At 43.5% G+C, this 20,757-nt stretch overlaps 1 protein-coding gene and 1 pseudogene across 1 annotated transcript; both read right to left on the bottom strand.

The window, feature by feature from the left end:
• Window positions 1-1,682: 1,682 nt before the first annotated feature.
• On the bottom strand, window positions 1,683-19,175 carry LOC121552128 (synaptotagmin-14-like). Its single transcript, XM_041864861.2, has 12 exons — window positions 19,163-19,175; window positions 16,927-16,977; window positions 12,883-13,029; window positions 10,478-10,633; window positions 10,116-10,369; window positions 8,499-8,669; window positions 6,432-6,605; window positions 6,242-6,334; window positions 4,754-4,931; window positions 4,480-4,536; window positions 3,402-3,517; window positions 1,683-3,298 (listed from the first exon to the last, which is right to left on the bottom strand). Exons 1-12 carry the CDS (start codon window positions 19,173-19,175, stop codon window positions 3,098-3,100), a joined length of 1,611 nt encoding a protein of 536 aa, XP_041720795.1. The 3' UTR covers window positions 1,683-3,097.
• On the bottom strand, window positions 10,688-10,858 carry LOC121553137 (annotated as a pseudogene).
• Window positions 19,176-20,757: the final 1,582 nt, after the last annotated feature.

Consider the following 20,757-nt stretch of genomic DNA (forward strand, 5'->3'; position numbering starts at 1 on the left):
ATGATACTGCTGCGTGGAATCCTGCTTGTCATACTGTACTCCTTGTAGCATAACTACAGTACCCATAATGCTCTGTTTCACCAGTGATTCTCTACATAGAAATATAATGACTAGATTCTATTTCTATGGAAGATCATACTGTAGTGTTGATGGATTAAATATATATTTTCTCACCCACCTACACACAATACCCCATAATGACAAAGTGAAAACATGTATTTAGAAATTTTTGTACATTTTATTAAATTCAATACAGAAATATCTAATTTACATAAGTATTCACACCCCTGAGTCTATACTTTGTAGAATAACCTTTGGCAGCGATTACAGCTGTGGGTCTTTTTGGGTAAGTCTAAGAGCTTTCCACACCTGGATTGTGCAACGTTTACACATTATTATTTTCAAAATTCTTCAAGCTCTGTCAAATTGGTTGTTGATCATTGCTAGACAACCATTTTCAGGTCTTGCCATAGATTTTCAAGTAGATTTAAATAAAAACTTGGCCACTCAGGAACATTCACTGTCTTCTTGGTAAGCAACTCCAGTATAGATTTGGCCTTGTGTGTTAGGTTATTGTCCCGCTGAAAGGTGAAGCAGACTGAACCAGGTTTTTCTCTAAGATTTTGCCTGCGCTTAGCTCCATTCCGTTTAGTTTTTATCCTGAACAAACTCCCCAGTCCTTATTGATTACAAGCATACTCATAACATGATGCAGCCACCACTGTGCTTGAAAATATGGAGAGTTGTACTCAGTAATGTATGGAATTTGCCCCAAACAACGCTTTGTAGTCCCCTGTAGCTCAGTTGGTAGAGCATGGCGCTTGCAACGCCAGGGTTGTGGGTTCGTTTCCCACGGGGGGCCAGTATGAAAATGTATGCACTCACTAACTGTAAGTCGCTCTGGATAAGAGCGTCTGCTAAATGACTAAAATGTAAAAATGTATTCAGGACAAAAAGTTAATTGCTTTGCCACATGTTTTGCAGTATTACTTTAGTGCCTTGTTGCAAACAGGATGCATGTTTTGGAATATTTCTGTACAGGCTTCCTTCTTTTCACTCTGTCAATTAGGTTAGTATTGTGGAGTAGCTACAATGTTGTTGATCCATCCTAAGTTTTATCCTATCACAGCCATTGAACTCTACAACTGTTTTAAAGTCCACCATTGGCCTCATGGTGAAATCCCTGATCTGTTTCCTTCCACTCCGGCAACTGAGTTAGGAAGGACGCCTGTTTCTTTGTAGTGACTGGGTGTATTAATACACCATCCAAAGTGTAATTAATAACTTCACCATGCTCAAAGGGATATTCAGTGTCTTTTTTTTTCTTTTCTTTTCATCTACCAAAAGGTGCCCTTTTTTGCAAGGCGTTGGAAAACCTCCCTGGTCTTTCTGGTTGAATCTGTTTGAAATTCACAGCTCGACTGGGGGACCTTACAGATAATTGTATGTGTGGGGTACAGAGATGAGATGGTCATTTAAAAATCATGTTAAACATTATTATTGCACACAGAGTGAGTCCATGCAACTTATTATGTGACTTGTTAAGCACATTTTTGCTCGCCATAACAAAGGGGTTGAATACTTATTGACTCAAGATATTTCAGTTTTATTTTTATTTTATTTTTTTAAACAATTTCCACTTTGACATTATGGGGTAGTGTGTGTAGGCCAGTGACAAAAAATGTCAATTTAATCCATTTGAAATTCAGGCTGTAACACAAATTGTGGAAAAAGTGTGAATACTTTCTTAAGGCACTGTAGCGCTAATGTGTAATACATGAAAGGTGCTGGGTCTTTTATAAGGATGGTATTGGCTACAGAGTTGTTTGATTCAGTGTACCACAACAAAACAAATATAGTTTTTCTATTCTCAAATGATGCTAAATGTGACTCACATTATGTAAGACCACTCTGAAAATGTAGTTTGTATTTGTGTTCTGAACACATGCACACAAAGACATGGTATTATAACGGGAGATGAAACAGCTGTAAAAAGAAACCCCTAAAATAGGACGAAAAATAACAAATCAGTAAAATTGATATTGCATAATGTCACGCAAATTTAACAAAGTGTATAAATAAGCATAGCTCGTTAGCATAGTTGTTGCAGCACGTTACAGGCCCAGCTGGCTTTAAGTCATGGTAACAGTCTTCCATTGCATCATCCCCGTTACCGATGGCTGCGAGCGTCAGTTGAGAAATGACTAATATGCTGGTGTCATTTGAAGTCAGTACCATAGAAATAGAATTACCATGTCGGCCATATTGAGTGAATCCATGAGTGTATCATTTAATTTGCAGTGGTCTGAGGGGCTTTGTCCCTTCTTGTAATTCTATTTCTATGGTCAGTACAACCCCGGAAGAATGTGAGGGGGCTGGCTTGTTTTGGTCGTTGTTCTTCCACACACTCTTTGGTCCTCCGTTCAGGATGAAAATGGTCCATTGTACGAGATATGTATGGTCATATTTTCATAATCTTCTGTAAACAATTACATGCAAATATACTATTATGGACCAGAATATGGGAAATGAATTACACAAAATTGTCCTCAATCTGAGACTGAATGGTCCATTTCAGGACCAGTTGTGTTCATTTCAGTAGCAGTTGCATCCATTTCAGGATCGGTTGTATCCATTTCAGGACCAGTTCATAATTGAGGTCTATCAGCTATTGTATTAAAAAGATCAGTCTGACAGTCACCATTGACAATGACAGGAGCAGGAAGTCATTGCTAAGAACCAGTGGAGTGTAGAACCATTCAGTCTTTCTCAGGTTAAGTGGCTGTTTTACGGATTAAATGGTATTAAAGCAGCACTTAATGAACGGAGACTCCATGTGGAATCCACGTGCCTCTCAAAGCACTGCACCCTCACACACATCCCATGACAGGTTCATATGCATAGCATGGACGGATTGTTCCTCAGCTCCTCGTCTGCATCTCTGAAGGAAGCTCAAGGAACCAATTCCCCTCTCAACACCGAGGTCAAGATCCTCCATCATATTCCTCCTCCTATTTAAACATTTAATTTCACCATTATTTATACAGGTTATTCTATGTCATCGAGATCAAATCTTGTGATTCTCATTAAGACCTGTTCAAGATTCCAAGAGTGTGTGCCAGTGGCACACCTGCTGTCCCTCGGCCTCCTTCATCTGGCTCCAGTGGGCCTGCTGCTCCTCTCCGGTGCTGTTGAACCCCAGGGACACCCAGCCCACCCTCTCCCTGGCCTTCATGCTGCTCCTCCGGCTGTACACCGACACCACCAGGGAGACCTCGGACAGCTGGAAGAGGGCCACCTGGAAGAAAACAGAGATGGGGTGGGTTGTTTGTCAGGGTTCATGTATGTAAAATGTATTCATTCTCTCTCACTCACTCACTCACTCACTCACACACACACACCTGGAAGACAAAGGTCTCCTTGTAACTAGGGTTGGGCTGGCCGCGGCACACCGACGTCTTGCACTTGGACATCTCCTTGCCCTTGGAGTCGAGCATGGTCAGCTTCACATAGGTGTCTGTGGAAGGAGGGACAAAAAGAGAAGGGGGGAGGATGTTGAGGGGCTGCCATCTAGTGGAGACGAATGGCGAATTGCTGTAGATAGATCTTCAATAGAAGATCTTCAAGTCATCTATATTCTATTGTAATTCTATTATTTTGTGCCTGTAGTTGATTATGGTGATATCTTGTATATGTATGCCCCTGTGGCATCATTACATATGCTGGACACTGTGTACCATGGGGCGCTGAAGTTTGTTACTAACTCCAAAGCCCTCACTCATCACTGTACCCTCTATATGAGAGTGGGCTGGCCTTCCTTAGCTCTTCAGAGATTAAATCATTAGTACGTTTTTATATTAAAGGCCATATTGAGACAGCTATCATTTTACTTGCATAATTACATTGTCCAGCAGACAAATTAAAACTACCGCCTGCGCTCACCTGACTGTGTTTTGTTGATTGTGCCTAAGACCCGTACAGAGCTAGGTGAAAAAGCTTTCCCGTTCTCTGCCCCTTCGGCCTGGAACGAGCTTCAAAAGGTCCTGAAATTGCAGGAGCTCATCCCTATAAATTAGTTTAAAGCTAGCTTAAACACTATTATGGAAAATAAAGGGTTGGGGGGAACTGTCAATGTTTTCAATGTGTAAAATAATTTATTTGTGTTTTATGTGGTAAATGTGTCTGCAACTTTGTGTGCTGCTATTTTAGCCAGGTCTCTCGTAAAAGTGATTATTAATCTCAACGAGACTAACCTGGTAAAATAAAAAAATATAAAAAAATGGTGTTGAACCACAATAGAATACGAATCGCTTTTTGATACCAGTCACTTTTTGGTTCTTTTTCACGATACGATGTTTTTTCTCTTTCCCAATATGCCAAAATTATCAGTAGACACAGAGAGGAACAGACAGTGAGTCACAATTGTGACGACGACTGGTACAGATAGAAAGAGGTGTATGGATTGATAAGAGGACTCACCTCTCATGATGTAAAGTTGTCCCCCTATTAACTGTTTTATACAACAAAACAGACCACCTGGGACACACCACACAGAGGGCCACAAAGGAAGGAGGAAAGAGAGTTTGAGTATAAAGACTGCTGGAGTAAATAGCTGATAGACCCACAACAATAGGAATAAGAGCATGCATTCAGTTCTATGGATTTGAATGCTAAGCTACCCAACTACTCCATAACATTATCAAAGACACAACAGAAAATAGACACAACGTCCTAATGTTCATTGTCCACTCACTGGGAGGTTTGTCTGAGGCTGTGTTCTTGAAGTGGCTGCCCTGGATGACCTCTGCAGAGAGCCTACCAGTGGTGGAGTTGTAGATGAGGCCCAGTAGGATCTCTGGTGTGGAGTCCCCGGTGGAACGGTAGGACAGAGCCCCTGCACTACGAGACACACTCACCAACGACCCACAGCCCTGTAGGGAGAAAGGAGAGGACAGACAACACCACATGCAGAGTTAGAGGCAGGTAGGAATCAGTACAATGCAACTGAATGGCTTGCATTGGGTGAGACTATGCCTTGTCTAAAGGCTCTCTGTCGAGCCGTCTGGTTTTTGACCGCCACAGGAGCGGACAAAACAACCGCTTTTTTAAATTGGCTGATCTATCACTCCATCACTATCTAGCGCATGGATGGGCAACTTCGATGTGTGGGGGCGACAAAAAATCTGAACTCATCATGAGGGGCCTTGGTGGCTCGCGGGTCTGCGGACCCACATCCATACCCACACATACAGCCAGAGCCGGCCCTAGCCTTGCGAGCGAAACATTATAGAGTTAATTTCCTTCAATTCCACACATCTTGCCATGGGGCATAGAGAACATGTTGAAGTTTTAAAGCAAGTTTGCTGCAATTCTACACATTTTGCCATGGAGTGAAGAGAAGAGTTAGTAATTGTATAACTAATTTCATGTAATTCTATTAACTTTGCCATGGGGCAGAGACTAAAATGTGCAGTTTTACAGCAAATTTCCTGCAATTCTACGCATTTTGCTATAGGGTGGAGAGAAATGTTTGCAGTTTTAATATGATATCTGAGTGAGTGTAATTCGACCATGATTACTAAAAGTTTAGATAGCTGGCTAGACGAACCTACCATTTAAAAGATGTTGTGTTATGTGTTCCTACTACGATGTGTTCCTACTACCTTGGGTTCCAGGGAATTATTTCCGTGGTGCACCATAACAAACACTTTGCCGCCTCGATTTGGAGCCACGCCTCATAGTCGTGTGAGTTGCTCAGAATTTGAATTGATTATCATGTCACTCAGTAAATCCACACCATTACCAGGCTCTATGTGCCAGCAATTCGAGCCTGTGGACGAGGTTAGTCTACGAGTTACTGTACCATTATAGTGCATGCATTGTAAATGATAGCCTATACTGATCATTTATCTAAGTGGACATCATACAAATCAGGCTACTTCTTACTGGCAAGAAATTGCACAAACAGACCCCTACCAGACACACAGTTGTGTATTACTATACTTGTGAGGACTTTTTGGGGACCAACAATAGATTCCCATTCAAAATCCTATTTTCCCTAAACCCAACCTTAACCCAAAACCTAACCCTAACTCCTAAACCTTAATCCTTTTCCTTTTTAGGACTGGCCAAATGTCACTTGTCCGAATTCTATTTTCTAGTCCTCACAAGTATAGTAAAACAAAAAAAGCACACGCACACACACACACCCCTTTCTACCCCTATCTCCCCAGCCACTCACCATTAGTGCTGTGCCAGGCTCCAGTGTAACGGGCAGTGTCATCTTTCCCTGCAGGTTGAGTTTAGTCAAATAGAAAACCTTCTCGCCCAACACCTAACATAAATAATAATATAATAATATATTTAGCAGATGCTTTTATCCAAAAAGACTTACAAAAATGATTGCATACATGTTTGTTTTTTCCCCAAACCTTCTCCTTCTTCATCCTCCTGATGCTGTAGAGGCGGAACCGGACTGCGTGGTCCGCCAGTGCCTCCTGCTCCACCCGGGAGAAGCGGAAGGTCTCTGTGAACACTGGGCACGGCCCCCTCTGCACCCCCGTCTTGGCCCGCTGCTTCTTAGTGGGCAGTAGTACCAGGTGTACCTACATAGGTAACACTTTACTTAAAGCAGCGCTGCCCAACCATCTTCCTGGAGATCTATGGTCCTGCAGGTTTTCAGTCCAAACCTAACCTAACATACCTGATAAGGTGTGCTAAATAAAGGTGGTAGATTTCCAGGAGGAGAGTTTGGTATAATGCTTTATAGCTTGTTATAGGCATGTATGAGCCTTTATAATGCCTTATCATAAGGTTTATAATATGTTTTGTCTCATTTTGTAAACTCAGCAAAAAAAGAAACGTCCCTTTTTCAGGACCCTGTCTTTCAAAGATAATTCGTAAAAATCCAAATAACTTCACAGATCTTCATTGTAAAGGGTTTAAACACTGTTTCCCATGCTTGTTCAATGAACCATAAACAATTAATGAACATGCACCTGTGGAACGGTCGTTAAGACACTAACAGCTTACAGACGGTAGGCAATTAAGGTCACAGTTATGAAAACTTAGGACACTAAAGAGGCCTTTCTACTGACTCTGAAAAACACCAAAAGAAAGATGCTCAGGGTCTGCGTGAACGTGCCTTAGGCATGCTGCAAGGAGGCATGAGGACTGCAGATGTGGCCAGGGCAATAAATTGCAATGTCCGTACTGTGAGACGCCTAAGACAGCGCTACAGAGAGACAGGACGGACAGCTGATCATCCTCGCAGTGGCAGACCACGTGTAACAACACCTGCACAGGATTGGTACATCCGAACATCACACCTGTGGGACAGGTACAGGATGGCAACAACAACTGCCCGAGTTACACCAGGAACGCACAATCCCTCCATCAGTGCTCAGACTTTCCGCAATAGGCTGAGAGAGGCTGGACTGAGGGCTTGTAGGCCTGTTGTAAGGCAGGTCCTCACCAGACATCACCGGCAACAACGTCGCCTATGGGCACAAACCCACCGTCGCTGGACCAGACAGGACTGGCAAAAAGTGCTCTTCACTGACGAGTCGCGGTTTTGTCTCACCAGGGGTGATGGTCGGATTTGCGTTTATCGTCGAAGGAATGAGCGTTACACCGAGGCCTGTACTCTGGAGCGGGATCAATTTGGAGGTGTAGGGTCCGTCATGGTCTGGGGCGGTGTGTCACAGCATCATCGGACTGAGCTTGTTGTCATTGCAGGCAATCTCAACGCTGTGCGTTACTGGGAAGACATCCTCCTCCCTCATGTGGTACCCTTCCTGCAGGCTCATCCTGACATGACCCTCCAGCATGACAATGCCACCAGCCATACTGCTCATTCTGTGCGTGATTTCCTGCAAGACAGGAATGTCTTCCATGGCCAGTGTTCTTCCATTGCCAGCGAAGAACCCGGATCTCATTCCCATTGAGCACGTCTGGGACCTGTTGGATCGGAGGGTGAGGGCGAGGTGGAAGAGTGGGGTAACATCTCACAGCAAGAACTGGCAAATCTGGTGCAGTCCATGAGGAGGAGATGCACTGCAGTACTTAATGTAGCTGGTGGCCACACCAGATACTGACTGTTACTTTGGATTTTGACCCCCCCCCCCTTTGTTCAGGGACACATAATTCAATTTCTGTTAGTCACATGTCTGTGGAACTTGTTCAGTTTATGTCTCAGTTGTTGAATCTTGTTATGTTCATACACATGTTAAGTTTGCTGAATATAAACGCAGTTGACAGTGAGAGGACGTTTCTTTTTTTGCTGAGTTTATAATTTCCATATAACTTCAACTGAAGCAGATGCTCTTATCCAGAGCAACTTGCAGTCAGTGCTGGCAACTAAGGAAGGTACGATCACATATCACAATCATTGCAAGTAAAACTTTCTTCAAAATAGCCGCTATCAGCAAAATCAGTGCTAGTAAGAAAATATGTTTAAGTGTGAGAGCAAGAAAGACAAGTACAACAGTAAAGTTCACCTGCCACGCGATGTTGCCTGTCTGTTTGAGCGCAGGGATGTCGGTTGCCGCGGTGACAGTGACGGCGAGGTGTTGCTCGCCCGAGTCATACTCGAAGGCCACGTCCAGCGTGCCGTACTTGGCCAGTGGCTCGGGCTCATAGCCCACGGGGAGCTGGGAGGGTGAACCATCCTGTGAGGGGAGAGAGAGAGAGAGAGAGAGAGAGAGAGAGAGAGAGAGAGAGAGAGAGAGAGAGAGAGAGAGAGAGAGAGAGAGAGAGAGAGAGAGAGAGAGAGAGAGAGAGAGAGAGAGAGAGAGAGAGAGAGAGAGAGAGAGAGAGAGAGAGAGAGAGAGAGAGAGAGAGAGAGAGAGAGAGAGAGGAGAGAGAGAGAGAGAGAGAGAGAGAGAGAGAGAGAGAGAGAGAGAGAGAGAGAGAGAGAGAGAGAGAGAGAGAGAAAATATGCATTTTAATGCATGAATCTGTTAGAGTCAGTCCTCATCTGCGACATCACAGAGTGAGGGTAGATATAGGCCCTTAGAGCAGGACACAGCACTGGGTGAAGGGGAGATGGGATGGTGAACCATCCTGTGGGAGGGGGGTGTTAGAGAGACAGAGAGTGAAAGAGAGAAAGAGGAGAGAGGGAGGATGATAAGATTCATTTTAATGCATGAAACCACAAGGTTCGAGCAAGCCCCCCCATTTAGAACATAAAAAAACATTTATAAAGCAAACATTATCCCTTAGGTCTAGCACAGCAAACACTTCCATTGTTTAAGCAATTGTTATAGAACAGTGATTAAACAATCTTTTCAGGATATTGACCCCAAAAAATATTTTAAGGGGGTTAGCCATCAGTGACGGAGTTGACAACAGATACTCAAAACAGACATATTTTTGCCTCTACACATAAAAGTTCAATAAAAACAAAATATGGAATCCCAATAACTTTACAGACCATGAGTGGTCTTGTTGCACTACATGTAATGAGGACATGAATAAGGGGTCCTTATGGTATAGCTGACCCTGCTCATTCCTGATTCATTTAGGATTTTTTACAAATCTGACGGAGTTCACCAAATCTCCGGACACATCTTTTATGAATCATTGTTTTGAGAAACAATATTCTTTAAAGTCACAGAAGGCTATTGCAAGAAACTACATAATATAATTTCTCAGTTAATATCCATTATTAAACACTTTTTAGAGTTTGAAATTGGGATTGTTTGCTCCGGACAAGTACATTTCCAGGCATAGAGCCAACATGGAAATGAATAATATTGAAAGTATTTTGAAAATTCCCAAAACAAATATTTTCCTTATAAAATTCCCCTAAATGTACATTTTAAATTCAAATAATCCAACAAAATAAAAATGTAAACTATAGAAATATAGTTTCCCTGCCGGACAAGGATTATCCCGACTTTCAAGAATCCCTAAGCAATTTTCCTGCTATTCTACACATTTTGCCATGAGGCTGAGAGACATTTGTGTTTGGGCCCCCCCACCTTGCGGAGTTTGTGTTACACCAGTGAGCATGCCCAGGTAGTGTTGGCATGCCTGGCTAGCGTGACACAGTTTCCTATAGGAAATGCTAACAGTCCACCATCTGGTGTATGAGTGTCTTTGTCCTAGCTCACCTCTGGTCCCAGGACGGCAGTGCTGTCACTAGGTACATCCTCATCATAGCCCTTGTTGAGGTAACTCGTAGTGTCCTGGTCAACGCTGGCCTCGCTGGAGCACCTTGTACCATTGCCGTCTGGGTACGAATCCTCAAGGCCCCCTGCTTCCGACCGCGAGCGAGACACCCGGACCGGTCTATCCACATCCTGATACGGGGGAGGCTGGAGCTCGTTGAGTGGAGAGCCCCGTCTCATCCGCTGGATATTGTCGGCTGTGGAACAGAGTGATGGATACGATTAATCTGTGACTTAGTAAACATCTTGGATGTGTGTGTGTGCATGCGTTTCTATGTCTGTTGTCACATCAATGATTTTCTCACTTTGTCCAATGGAGGCCTCACTGCTGTGATCACTGGTGGGTTTATGTCTGTTGTCCCAGACTGAGGCTCTGTGCTGGGCTGAGGGTTCAGAGTGTCTCCCTGATCTGTCCTCCTCAGAGCCACGCTCTGGGCAGCTCTGGTCTGGGCAGCTCTGGTCTGGACAAACAGATACACACACAAGATCATAGTACATCATGACAATCAGCCAACATAAGACACAACTTATGTCCCCCAAAAATGTAAGGAGCATTTTTTTAACCCATATTCCATCTCCCTGTTTCAAAAATCTATTTCATGTTCTCCAGATAGGAGAAGTAGTAGATATCAGACTGATAAGAATGGATACTACACTTGATCTTAGCTGAACGTCAGAGAAGAAAATTATCATATTTCTAACTGGTAAGCTATTCCGCTATAACATCTATAACAATCATTTGAGAGAAATAGGTAAAGCCGTGAGGAGAAAGAACTGAAAGTGTAAACATGACAGCCACAGACAGCATTAGAACTTTTGACTTCAGTTCATTAACATGTCACAGAAGAGGTGGTAGAAGAGTGTAGGAGGAGAGATCCAGAGAGACATTTGGAGGGAAGCAGCATACCCTCTCACCTTTATCCCCTGTCTTCTTCTTCTTGTCACTCTCTTTCTTCTCTTTCCCCTTCTCTTTCTTCTCTTTCCCCTTCTCTTTCTTCTCTTTCCCCTTCTCTTTCTTCTCTTTCCCCTTCTCTTTCTTCTCTTTCCCCTTCTCTTTCTTCTCTTTCCCCTTCTCTTTCTTCTTGTCACTCTCTTTCTTCTCTTTCTCAGAAGCAGGAGATATAGCGGCTTCAGTCTCGTTCCGCTCTCCATCTCCCTCAGGGCTCACCTCATTCTCCTCCTCTTCAGCTTCCCCCTTCTTTTTCTTTTTGGATGCTCTCGACTCTTCCTCATGGCAAGGAGATTGTGGTGGATCGCTATGGTCGTCACTCTGGTGGACCCCATTGGATTTGTCCTCTTTCTGGCCCTTTTTGTCCTGACAAGTAGCGTGGTTCTCTTTAGGGGACAAGCTGGTTTCTATATCTTCGGGCTCTTCCTCTATGGTCTCCTGATGGCTATTTTTCTTCTCCTCCACCTGTTTCAGCCTCTCCTCCTCCTTCTTCTTCTCTTCTTCCTTCCTTTTCTCCTCCTCCTTCTTCTTCTCTTCCTCCTTCCTTTTCTCTTCTTGTTCCTTGTCGTCCGCAGAACTCTCCCCTGGTTTTACGGCTCGCCAGCCTCCGTCTTTCCACACCCATTCCAATTGGGCTGGAACATAGTCCTCTGCGGTCACGTCACTCGATTGGTTGTTCTTCAAACCGAAGTCACTGGATTGGTTAAGCTTGGAGCTGTAGTCTGTCAAGCTTGAGCAGGCCTCAGAAGCCTGCCGCTTGATTTTGCTCCTCACTGACTCGGCCATCCCTTCCTGGGCCTTCCCTTCCTTGCTGTCCTGGCCCCCCTTTGCCGTTTCTGCAGCCTCCTCCTCCTCTGTCTGCACCTTCTTGATGACCTGGTCGCTGAGCTCGGTCAGCTGGTCACTGACGCTGTAGGTGGCATCAGTGACAGCGCTGGCTAGGTTGTCCACTCTGCTGCTGACTGAATCCAAGATGGAGGAGATGTTGACAGATGGTAGGTTTTGACCGAAGCTCTTGAAGAACGCCATGTTTGGTGGATTCGCTGATGACTGGGGCTTCTGTCCTTCTCCACACTGTCTGGTGGGTTCTAGATTATCTCATCATCTCAGCTCTGGCAGGGACATTTGGTTCATGAGAGTGTGTGGTCCAGGTATTACTGTCTGACATCCATGACTTACACTTTATACAAGTATGAGGAGGAGAATCTGTGGTAGGGAATAAGGATAATGTCTATTCACAACATTCTCACCCACAAGCATGTATCTCACCAGCTCTGATTCGCCGGTCTACTGAGCCACCGGACTGAGCGCACCACCTCGGCAACACCGGAATGGAAACCCAACGCACCCTAATCACCTCCAGCGCACCTGCACCTCATCATCTCATCACCACCACTATATAGCCCTGGACTGTTCAGTGATGTGTTGTGTGTGATTGTTAGTGTCTTGTCGTGTACTCGCTCTTTGTTGTTCTCTTGCTCAGTGTTAAGTAAACCTTTAAAACTGTTGATGTCTGCGTCCTGCCTCTTCATATCCTCAGTACTCATCACATAGTCAGACAATCATACTGTATATATGGATTTATTTGTATCATTTTGGGACAATTTCCTAGACCCATATTAAGCCTAAACCTGGACAAGAAAAATATTATTTTCAGTCCAGAACTAGGCTTAATTTTTGTCAGAGAAACTAGCACAGGCCCATAGAACAATAAACAAACTGTTTACAGACTTTGAGTGTTATACACCTTGACGGGTTTACCTTGCTGGTCGGGCCTATAGTCGTCTAGACATGACAGGTCACTTGTGCTCTCCACTGACAGCTTGTTGCTGAGGTAAAGAAAAAAGACAGCCATCAGGGCCATGAAGGCCGCAATGGAAGACAGGACCCCTAGCAGCTCAGGAGACACTGAGGAGAGAGAGAGAGAGAGAGAGAGAGAGAGAGAGAGAGAGAGAGAGAGAGAGAGAGAGAGAGAGAGAGAGAGAGAGAGAGAGAGAGAGAGAGAGAGAGAGAGGAGAACAGACAGACAGACATATATAGACATAAAAGAAGAGGGGGAGAAGACAACAGAGACAAATGAAGGAGACAGTGTGAGTATGCTCCCTAGTGAATGACCCGATAGTGTCACCATCACAGTACAGTTCAGTTTGTGATTCATTTTTCACTTGAAAGGCTCAGCAGACACTTTTATGCAGGCCAACAACACTTCATGTTACTAAGCAGCATCCCACTGTTCTTGCTGATGTGCTATTTTTACTGGAGGCCTCTGAGGTACTGAGTTTCACTGATAAGCAGATACATTTACATTTAAGTCATTTAGCAGATGCTCTTATCCAGAGCGACTTACAGTTAGTGAGTGCATACATTTTCATACTGGCCCCCCGTGGGAAACGAACCCACAACCCTGGCGTTGCAAGCGCCATGCTCTACCAACTGAGCTAAAGGGGACCAGAGATACAGGGACAAACAGGGACAAACCAACTCTTGGGCACAAATAGCTTTAAAGAGATATTACAGTCAAAAATGTAAGTGTGTCAGATGTCAAGATGAATCCATGTCTCACGCCATCAATTCTGTCGATCCATCTATATGCCTCAACCCCAAATGAATGGAAAGAGTAAGCACCAAATAAGATCTGGAAATGATATGGTGCTTATCTTTCCCATTCATTTGGGGTTGTAGTTGGAATTGTAGTTATGGAAACAGGGTAGTTAATGGACAATATACAGGCCATTGAATAGCCACAGGTGTATGAGTGGGCGTTAAGTTACAAAAATTACACAGAGCTGCCAGAAAGGTTACGAACATACATCAAAGGTCCACATGAGAGCCTCCATTTAGATCTGACATGCACATGCACTGCCACAGAACAATTCAGAAACAATGAGAATCATTCAGAAACTATGAAGGGTCGTTGGCAGAGTATCGTGGGCGGAAGATCATCAATATGAAAACTTCTATTGCCTGAGGAGTGAAGGCATTACAGCTCTCGTTCACACTACATCTCCAGAGGAAAAGGTCCACCATTCATCCAACCCTGACTGAGTTCAGAAGGAACTACTTCTCGTGGACTATCTCTTCTTCTCACCATGGCAACAGGCAGAGACCACTAAAGCCTGAGAACTGACAAGAAGTAGTGGCTTCTCCTGTCTCCTTCTCTCCCAAAAGGATAGACTGATAGTCAAAGCTCAGCGAAAATAGGGAAAGAGAGGGAGAGATATGAGAACAATAACCCATGTGCACAGCTCACCTTCTCCATTCTAGCAGCCTTCAATTCAGTATGTGTCTCAAATGCCTCACGTCTAGCCTACGGTGAATTCTTCCATTCTGTCAAAACAGCAGTGTTGTGTGTTGTTCCTCTTAGTGGTAATCCGGTTATCCAAGGTAATTATTGAGTCTAACACAAAGAAAATGACTTTCTAATAAGTCCAAAACCACAAAAATTGGTTATGATCCTAATATTGAGTCCAACATAACCAAAAGCTGTAACAACGCTTCGAGACCATGTGGTGATCTTTCGCATTTGGTAAAACAATTCCTTGATTCTCAACACCCAACACCTGACACAGTTACAGTACCCATCCTCTCTCACTGGTGACAATTCTGGTAATTGAGTCAAATTCGGTCCTGAAGTGACCCTGAAGTCCAAAAGCCAGGCTTAACTGTACTGTGCTGTATGTCCCTGTCCCTGACCTGAGTGTGGTGGTGACACTTCCTAAGCTACTGCTGTTTGCATGTCAACTGCTCCTAAATAATTCAAACACCTGCAGTAACCGGATGCCTCTCTCATTGACAGACGCTGGTGGAGCGTTAGCCATTAGCTAGCCCCATGCTAACCTGACCTGAACCTGTATTCACAAAGTCTCAGAGTATAAGTGCTGATTTAAGATCAGTTTTGCCTTTTAGATCTTAATGAAGATGATTATATGGACAGGGATAGCTGATCCTAGATCAGCACTCGTAGTGAGATGCTGTTGTCCCGCTCTGCACTCACTAAGGATTACTGTTATAAGGCAATGGAGGCTGGTGGTGAGTGAAGTCATGGATACTGTGGACTTATTCATCTCATACTGACAGATGGGATGGGTTCGTATGATGAGTTTCCATAGCAGAAGAGTGGATTTGGTGTGTGTGTGTGTGTGTGTGTGTGTGTGTGTGTGTGTGTGTGTGTGTGTGTGTGTGTGTGTGTGTGTGTGTGTGTGTGTGTGTGTGTGTGTAAGAGCAGGGGTGGAGGTGAATGGGTAGTGGTGTGTGTGCGTGTGTGTGTGTGTGTTTGTGTGTATGTACAGTATGTATGTGTGTGTGTGTGTGTGTGTGTGTGTGTGTGTGTGTGTGTGTGTGTGTGTGTGTGCGTGTGTGTGTGTGTGTGTGTGTGTGTGTGCGTGCGTGCGTGCGTGCGTGCGTGCGTGCGTGCGTGCGTGCGTGCGTGCGTGCGTGCGTGCGTGCGTGCGTGCGTGTGTGTGTGTGTGTGTGTGTGTGTGTGTGCGTGTGCGTGTGCATGTGCGTGTGCATGTGCATGTGTTTGTGTGTGTGTTGTGTTTTCCCAAGGGCAATCTATGAACCGAGCATCAGAGAAAGAAAACAACAACCACGTTCTGCTGTACAGTATGTGAACTGAACTTGAACTCCCAAGCCGCAGGGCTACATTTGTTTTCCAGGTAACAGAAACAAAATTCTGTAAAATGCAGTTCACAAAAAAAAAACGAATTTAAAGTAAAAGAACATGAACATATGACATCCAACTAATGGAGTATATGTTAACAGCTGAGTTCCTCTGACAAATGTGTACCATGTTTGTAATGAAAAAATAGTCTATGATATGACAATTAAATATTGCTAAGAAGAAAAGAAAAAAAGGCCATATTTATTCTAGTATTTCCTCTTTGCATAATTCGCTGTTTACATTCAGACAAAAAAATAAATGCTTTATTGTCACATACACCAGATAGGTGCAGTGACATGTGTTGTTTTACAGGGTCAGCCAATAGGAGTACAGCACCCCTGGAGCAAATTATGGTTAAGTGCCTTGCTCAAGGGCACATTGACAGATTTTTCACATTATCGGCTCTGGTATTAGAACCAGCTACCTTTCGGTTACTGGCCCACAGCTCTAACCGCTAGACTACCTGCCGCCTGACTAGCTGAGCATGGTAGCAATGGCAATATTTGTTGAACTCTTTTTCAGGACCCAGTATCAGAGTGCCATTGTATGCGTGTTTGAGGTTACTAAGGAAATGTAGGGCACATTTATTTAAACGCAAGTGGTTAATCTGCAAACGTTGCTTACATATGCCCCCCCATATATGAAACAAAACCTATGTGGTAAATAAATCATGAATACTGTTGCCTTCTCTGGAGAAGAGGTCTAAAACTTGACATGCCACACATTCATAATTCACACACCAGTGGAGGCTGGTGGGATGAGCTATAGGAGGAGGGATCATTGTAATGGCTGGAATGGAATTTTTTGGAACGGTATCAAACATATGGAAACCACATGTTTGACTCCGTTCCATTAATTTAATTTCAGACATTACAATGAGCCCGTCCCCCTATAGCTCCTCCCACCAGCCTCCACTGTCACACACAGATATAGAATCTTCTAGAAGTGTGTAACTATAGAGTAGCCCTCTATACTCAAAAGTTCCAAACAAGCAAAACAGATAGCTAAGTGCTTTGATGGAGCCATCTCTCTACTTTTAGGGGGATACAAGTACAGTCAAGCAGACAGTCAAGGAAGTATAGAGTACAGTAGAGTACAGACAGAGAGACAGACAGACAAACAGGACAGCCCCCCGATCTTACCTCGTCTGGCACAGATGAGCTCATGCACGCCACAGCTCCTCCCACCACCACCTAAGGGGTAAGTACGAGCGTCAGGGGTCAGGGGTTAAGATATTGCTCTGGGTCTAAAGGACGCCATATGTTGGCTCCTATGTTGGCTCCTCCATAGGCTACTGAGGCAGATGTCACACTAATTAACTCGAGCCAACTAATCTCATGGAGTTATCAAGTGTTTAATTACATTCAATTAGATTTATCAAGGCACTGTCCCATTACATATTGAGAAGCTCTTTCACTGGAGGAATTCACTAAAGGGTTCAATTCCTTATCTGTGAGTAATCATAACTGAATAGGGGTTTAAAATGGAACAAAACGTGTCTGTCCATTAAAGCATTTAATTGAAACGTTGAGAAGTAAAATAGAATAGAGAACACAGAGTATACTTATATACAGTGCATTCAGAAAGTATTCAGACCCCTTGACTTTTTCCATATTTTGTTACGTTATATAAAGTATATACTTATGTAAATAAGCTATTTCTGTTTTTATTTATAATATATTTGCAAAAAAATCTAAAAACCTGTTTTCACTTTGTCATTATGGGGTATTGTGTGTAGATTGATGAGGATTGTTTTGTTTTTACTCCATTTTAGAATAAGGCTGTAACGCAACAAAATGTGGAAAAAGTAAAGAGGTCTGAATACTTTCCGAATGCACTGTAAATAGATCAATGTTCTTAACCCCGTATCCCAACCTTCACAAACTCATAAGACAATAAAGACAAACACACATGAATACACAAACACACACACACACACACACACACACAGACAGACACATACTTGGCACTATGCCATGTAGGACTTACTGTTCTGAGTGGCTACAGAGAGAGTGCACTATAGTTCTTAGTCATACAGTAGCTCCGACTCTTGGCTCTTCACCCTCAAACTACACTCTCACTACTGAATGTGTACTATACTCCCTATGGAGTGTGAGTTTACAGAGACAGAGCACACACAGGAAGTCAACATTGAAGAAGGAAATAGAAAGACATCACTGAGGTCAATAAGGCAGCAAGGGCAGTCAGGGCACTGAGGCAACCTCTCTCCTTTCACACAAATCAACCTCTACACTACTCTGTCTTGTGAGTCTAAGCCACTTGACTAACAGCTTGGTTAACGCTTTCCTTCCCCGTTGAGGTTGCTCAAATAGTGCAAAACAGGCTACTGCTTAGAAATGTATGATGCTTTTACTTTGACAGTAGCCCTATATGACCAGTAGAGCTTTTCTATCAGTCTCTTTTTCTATATTTTCTATCAGGCATGTAGCAAACAAGTCAGGTAAAAACCAAAACCACTTTAAAATAGGCAAAGCATTTCTATCTTCTGCAATATCTGTAGCTTACAGAAAATGCTTCCTATTTGCTCTCAATGCCATTTTCTGTTGAGCCGAAGCCTGCCTCCTAAAAAAAATGGATATAGGTTACAGAAAAGCTAAGCCTAAGAAATTGATAAACATTTCGTGTATTTACACCAATGACTAGTAAAGTATAGATGAGTATTGGCTAAGGACCAGCACATTCACCAGCTGACAGCTGAGAGTCTCTCCTCTCTCTCTTCCCTCTCATATCACCACATTTGCCAGGTGTGACTGCAGCACTTCCAGTGCTGAGATGGGATAGCAACCAACACGTGACCACGTAGCCTATAAATGTGTATCACATACAGTATTGCCCAGAAGCAGCCATGCAGCTTTTAATCTATCCATTTTCGGAGCTTTAAAAAGACAAACTGACAGGTAGGCTACCTTTGACAGCATTTATCTGACTGCACCACTCCTCAAGTTCCCATCCTATTATCCTATAATAAACTTGAACACTTACTAGGCTATGCTACCCTGTTTCTAACGAAGCATTTGTGTAGCCTATCAAGATTTGGACACGTTCATGCATACGACTAAGCTAAGACAACGTAATGTCCGACTCACATTTATTGTATTGGTCGCTGTCCACTTCAGCACCACTTCGCGCGGTTCAGTAAAGTGTCACGCGCGCGCATCCGATAAAGGTACCGCAACATCCCTGCCTCTTGCGTCTACTCTTCAGCATTCCGTCTTGCTATGTAGGCTGCCTACAGCCCAAGCTGACCGGACACAGCAATGTGCATCTATATCATTACTAGACATCTATCTTGCTGAATAAATGGTACTGTCACAAAGCATTCTAGCTATGTCCCATGCAAGTTGGCGGTGTACTTACCATCAATCGCCATGATGTTCTGTTTCGGACTGGTCCAAGGCAAGGGGGTGAAAACTGGGAGTAAGTTATTATTCTGTTTGAAGGAGGGGGGCATTGTTTGACGCTGTTCATCGACACCGCACACTGACTGTAGAGAACTAGTAGGTTACTGTGCGATGAGAACTAGTAGGTTATTTGCAATGAATAGTTTAATAATTGTTCATTTGCATGATGGATTATGTATAAAAAAGTGTATAGGTCAACATTAATGCATTATGTGTGTATCAAATAGGCTATTTTATGTAATGCATACTGTCATTAAGTAAAAATATTTGTCATATTTATACACTGAACAAAATTATAAACGCAAAATGTAAAGTGTTGGTCCCATGTTTCCTGAGCTGAAATAACCGATCCCAGAAATGTTCCATACACACTAAAAGCTCATTTCTCTCAAATTTTGGGAGATGCTTACATCCCTGTTAGTGAGCATTTCTCCTTTGCCAAGATAATCCATCCACCTGACAGGTGTGGCATATCAAGAAGCTGATTAAACAGCATGATCACTGCACAGGTGCACTTTAAAATGTGCAGTTTTGTCACACAACACAATGCCACAGATGTCTCAAGTTTTGAGGGAGCGTGCAATAGGCATGCTGACTGCAGGAATGTCCACCAGAGCTGTTGCCAGAGAATTGAATGTTAATTTCTCTACCATAAACTGCCTCCAACGTTGTTTTCGAGAATTTGGCAATACCTCCAACCGGCCTCACAACTGCAGACCACGTTTAACCACGCCAGCCCAGGACCTCCACATCTGGCTTCTTCACCTGTGGGATCGTCTGAAGGGGGATGGGGGGGTATTTCTGTCTGTAATAAAGCCCTTTTGTGGGGAAAAACTCATTCTGATTGGCTGGGCCTGGCACCCCAGTGGGTAGGCCTGGCTGCCAAGTAGATGGGCCTATGCCCTCCCAGGCCCACCCGTGGCTGACCCCTGCCCAGTCATGCTCAATCCACAGATTAGGGCCTCATTTATTTATTTCAATTGACTGATTTCCTTATATGAACTGTAACTCAGTAAAATCTTTGATATTGTTGCATGTTGCGTTTATATTTTTGTTCAGTATAGTTTCATAAATCTAATGGAAATTGTGTAGTTATCAATATTAATCCGTTTTTCCATTATTGCATGTTCTGTGTTTTTGTGCTGGTATCAACTTGATTACAATTAATTGGTAATAACGCCCAGATAAACAGTAACTATATGGCGGGCTTTGACTTTATGGAAAAAGTATCCAGATAATGTGCTTAAAATGAAAGTGTACCATGAGAACATTTTTTTTTCCTTTTTTTTTTTCAGAATGACACAGAGCGAGCATCATGAGATGCATCCAGCTGCAGCCCCACAGCAGCCTGTAACTAAAACCAATACTATAGCCATCTACTGGCTGCCATTAATCCCTACCACATATATGTGAACTCCTTTTCTTTCCTAGATTCCTTTCCTCACTCCCTTTCCTCCTTTGCTAGCTTCATTTTTTTCCCTCTCTACTGGCAGTGGTTAACCCCTACGAACTCTTCCTTTTATTTTCTAGATTCCTTTCCACCTTTCCTCG

This window comes from Coregonus clupeaformis, chromosome 36 (genome assembly GCF_020615455.1).
Source record: "Coregonus clupeaformis isolate EN_2021a chromosome 36, ASM2061545v1, whole genome shotgun sequence".
In the NCBI taxonomy this organism is placed as follows: domain Eukaryota; kingdom Metazoa; phylum Chordata; class Actinopteri; order Salmoniformes; family Salmonidae; genus Coregonus; species Coregonus clupeaformis.

What these genes read in the sequence shown, in the direction of transcription:
- LOC121552128 (XM_041864861.2), bottom strand. An exon ending in GCTCATCTGTGCCAGACGAG is followed by an intron (nt 13,030 to 16,926) that starts GTAAGATCGGGG and finishes CTCTCTCCTCAG; the next exon opens with TGTCTCCTGAGCTGCTAGGG. An exon ending in AGCCTGGCACAGCACTAATG is followed by an intron (nt 4,932 to 6,241) that starts GTGAGTGGCTGG and finishes TTCTCCCTACAG; the next exon opens with GGCTGTGGGTCGTTGGTGAG.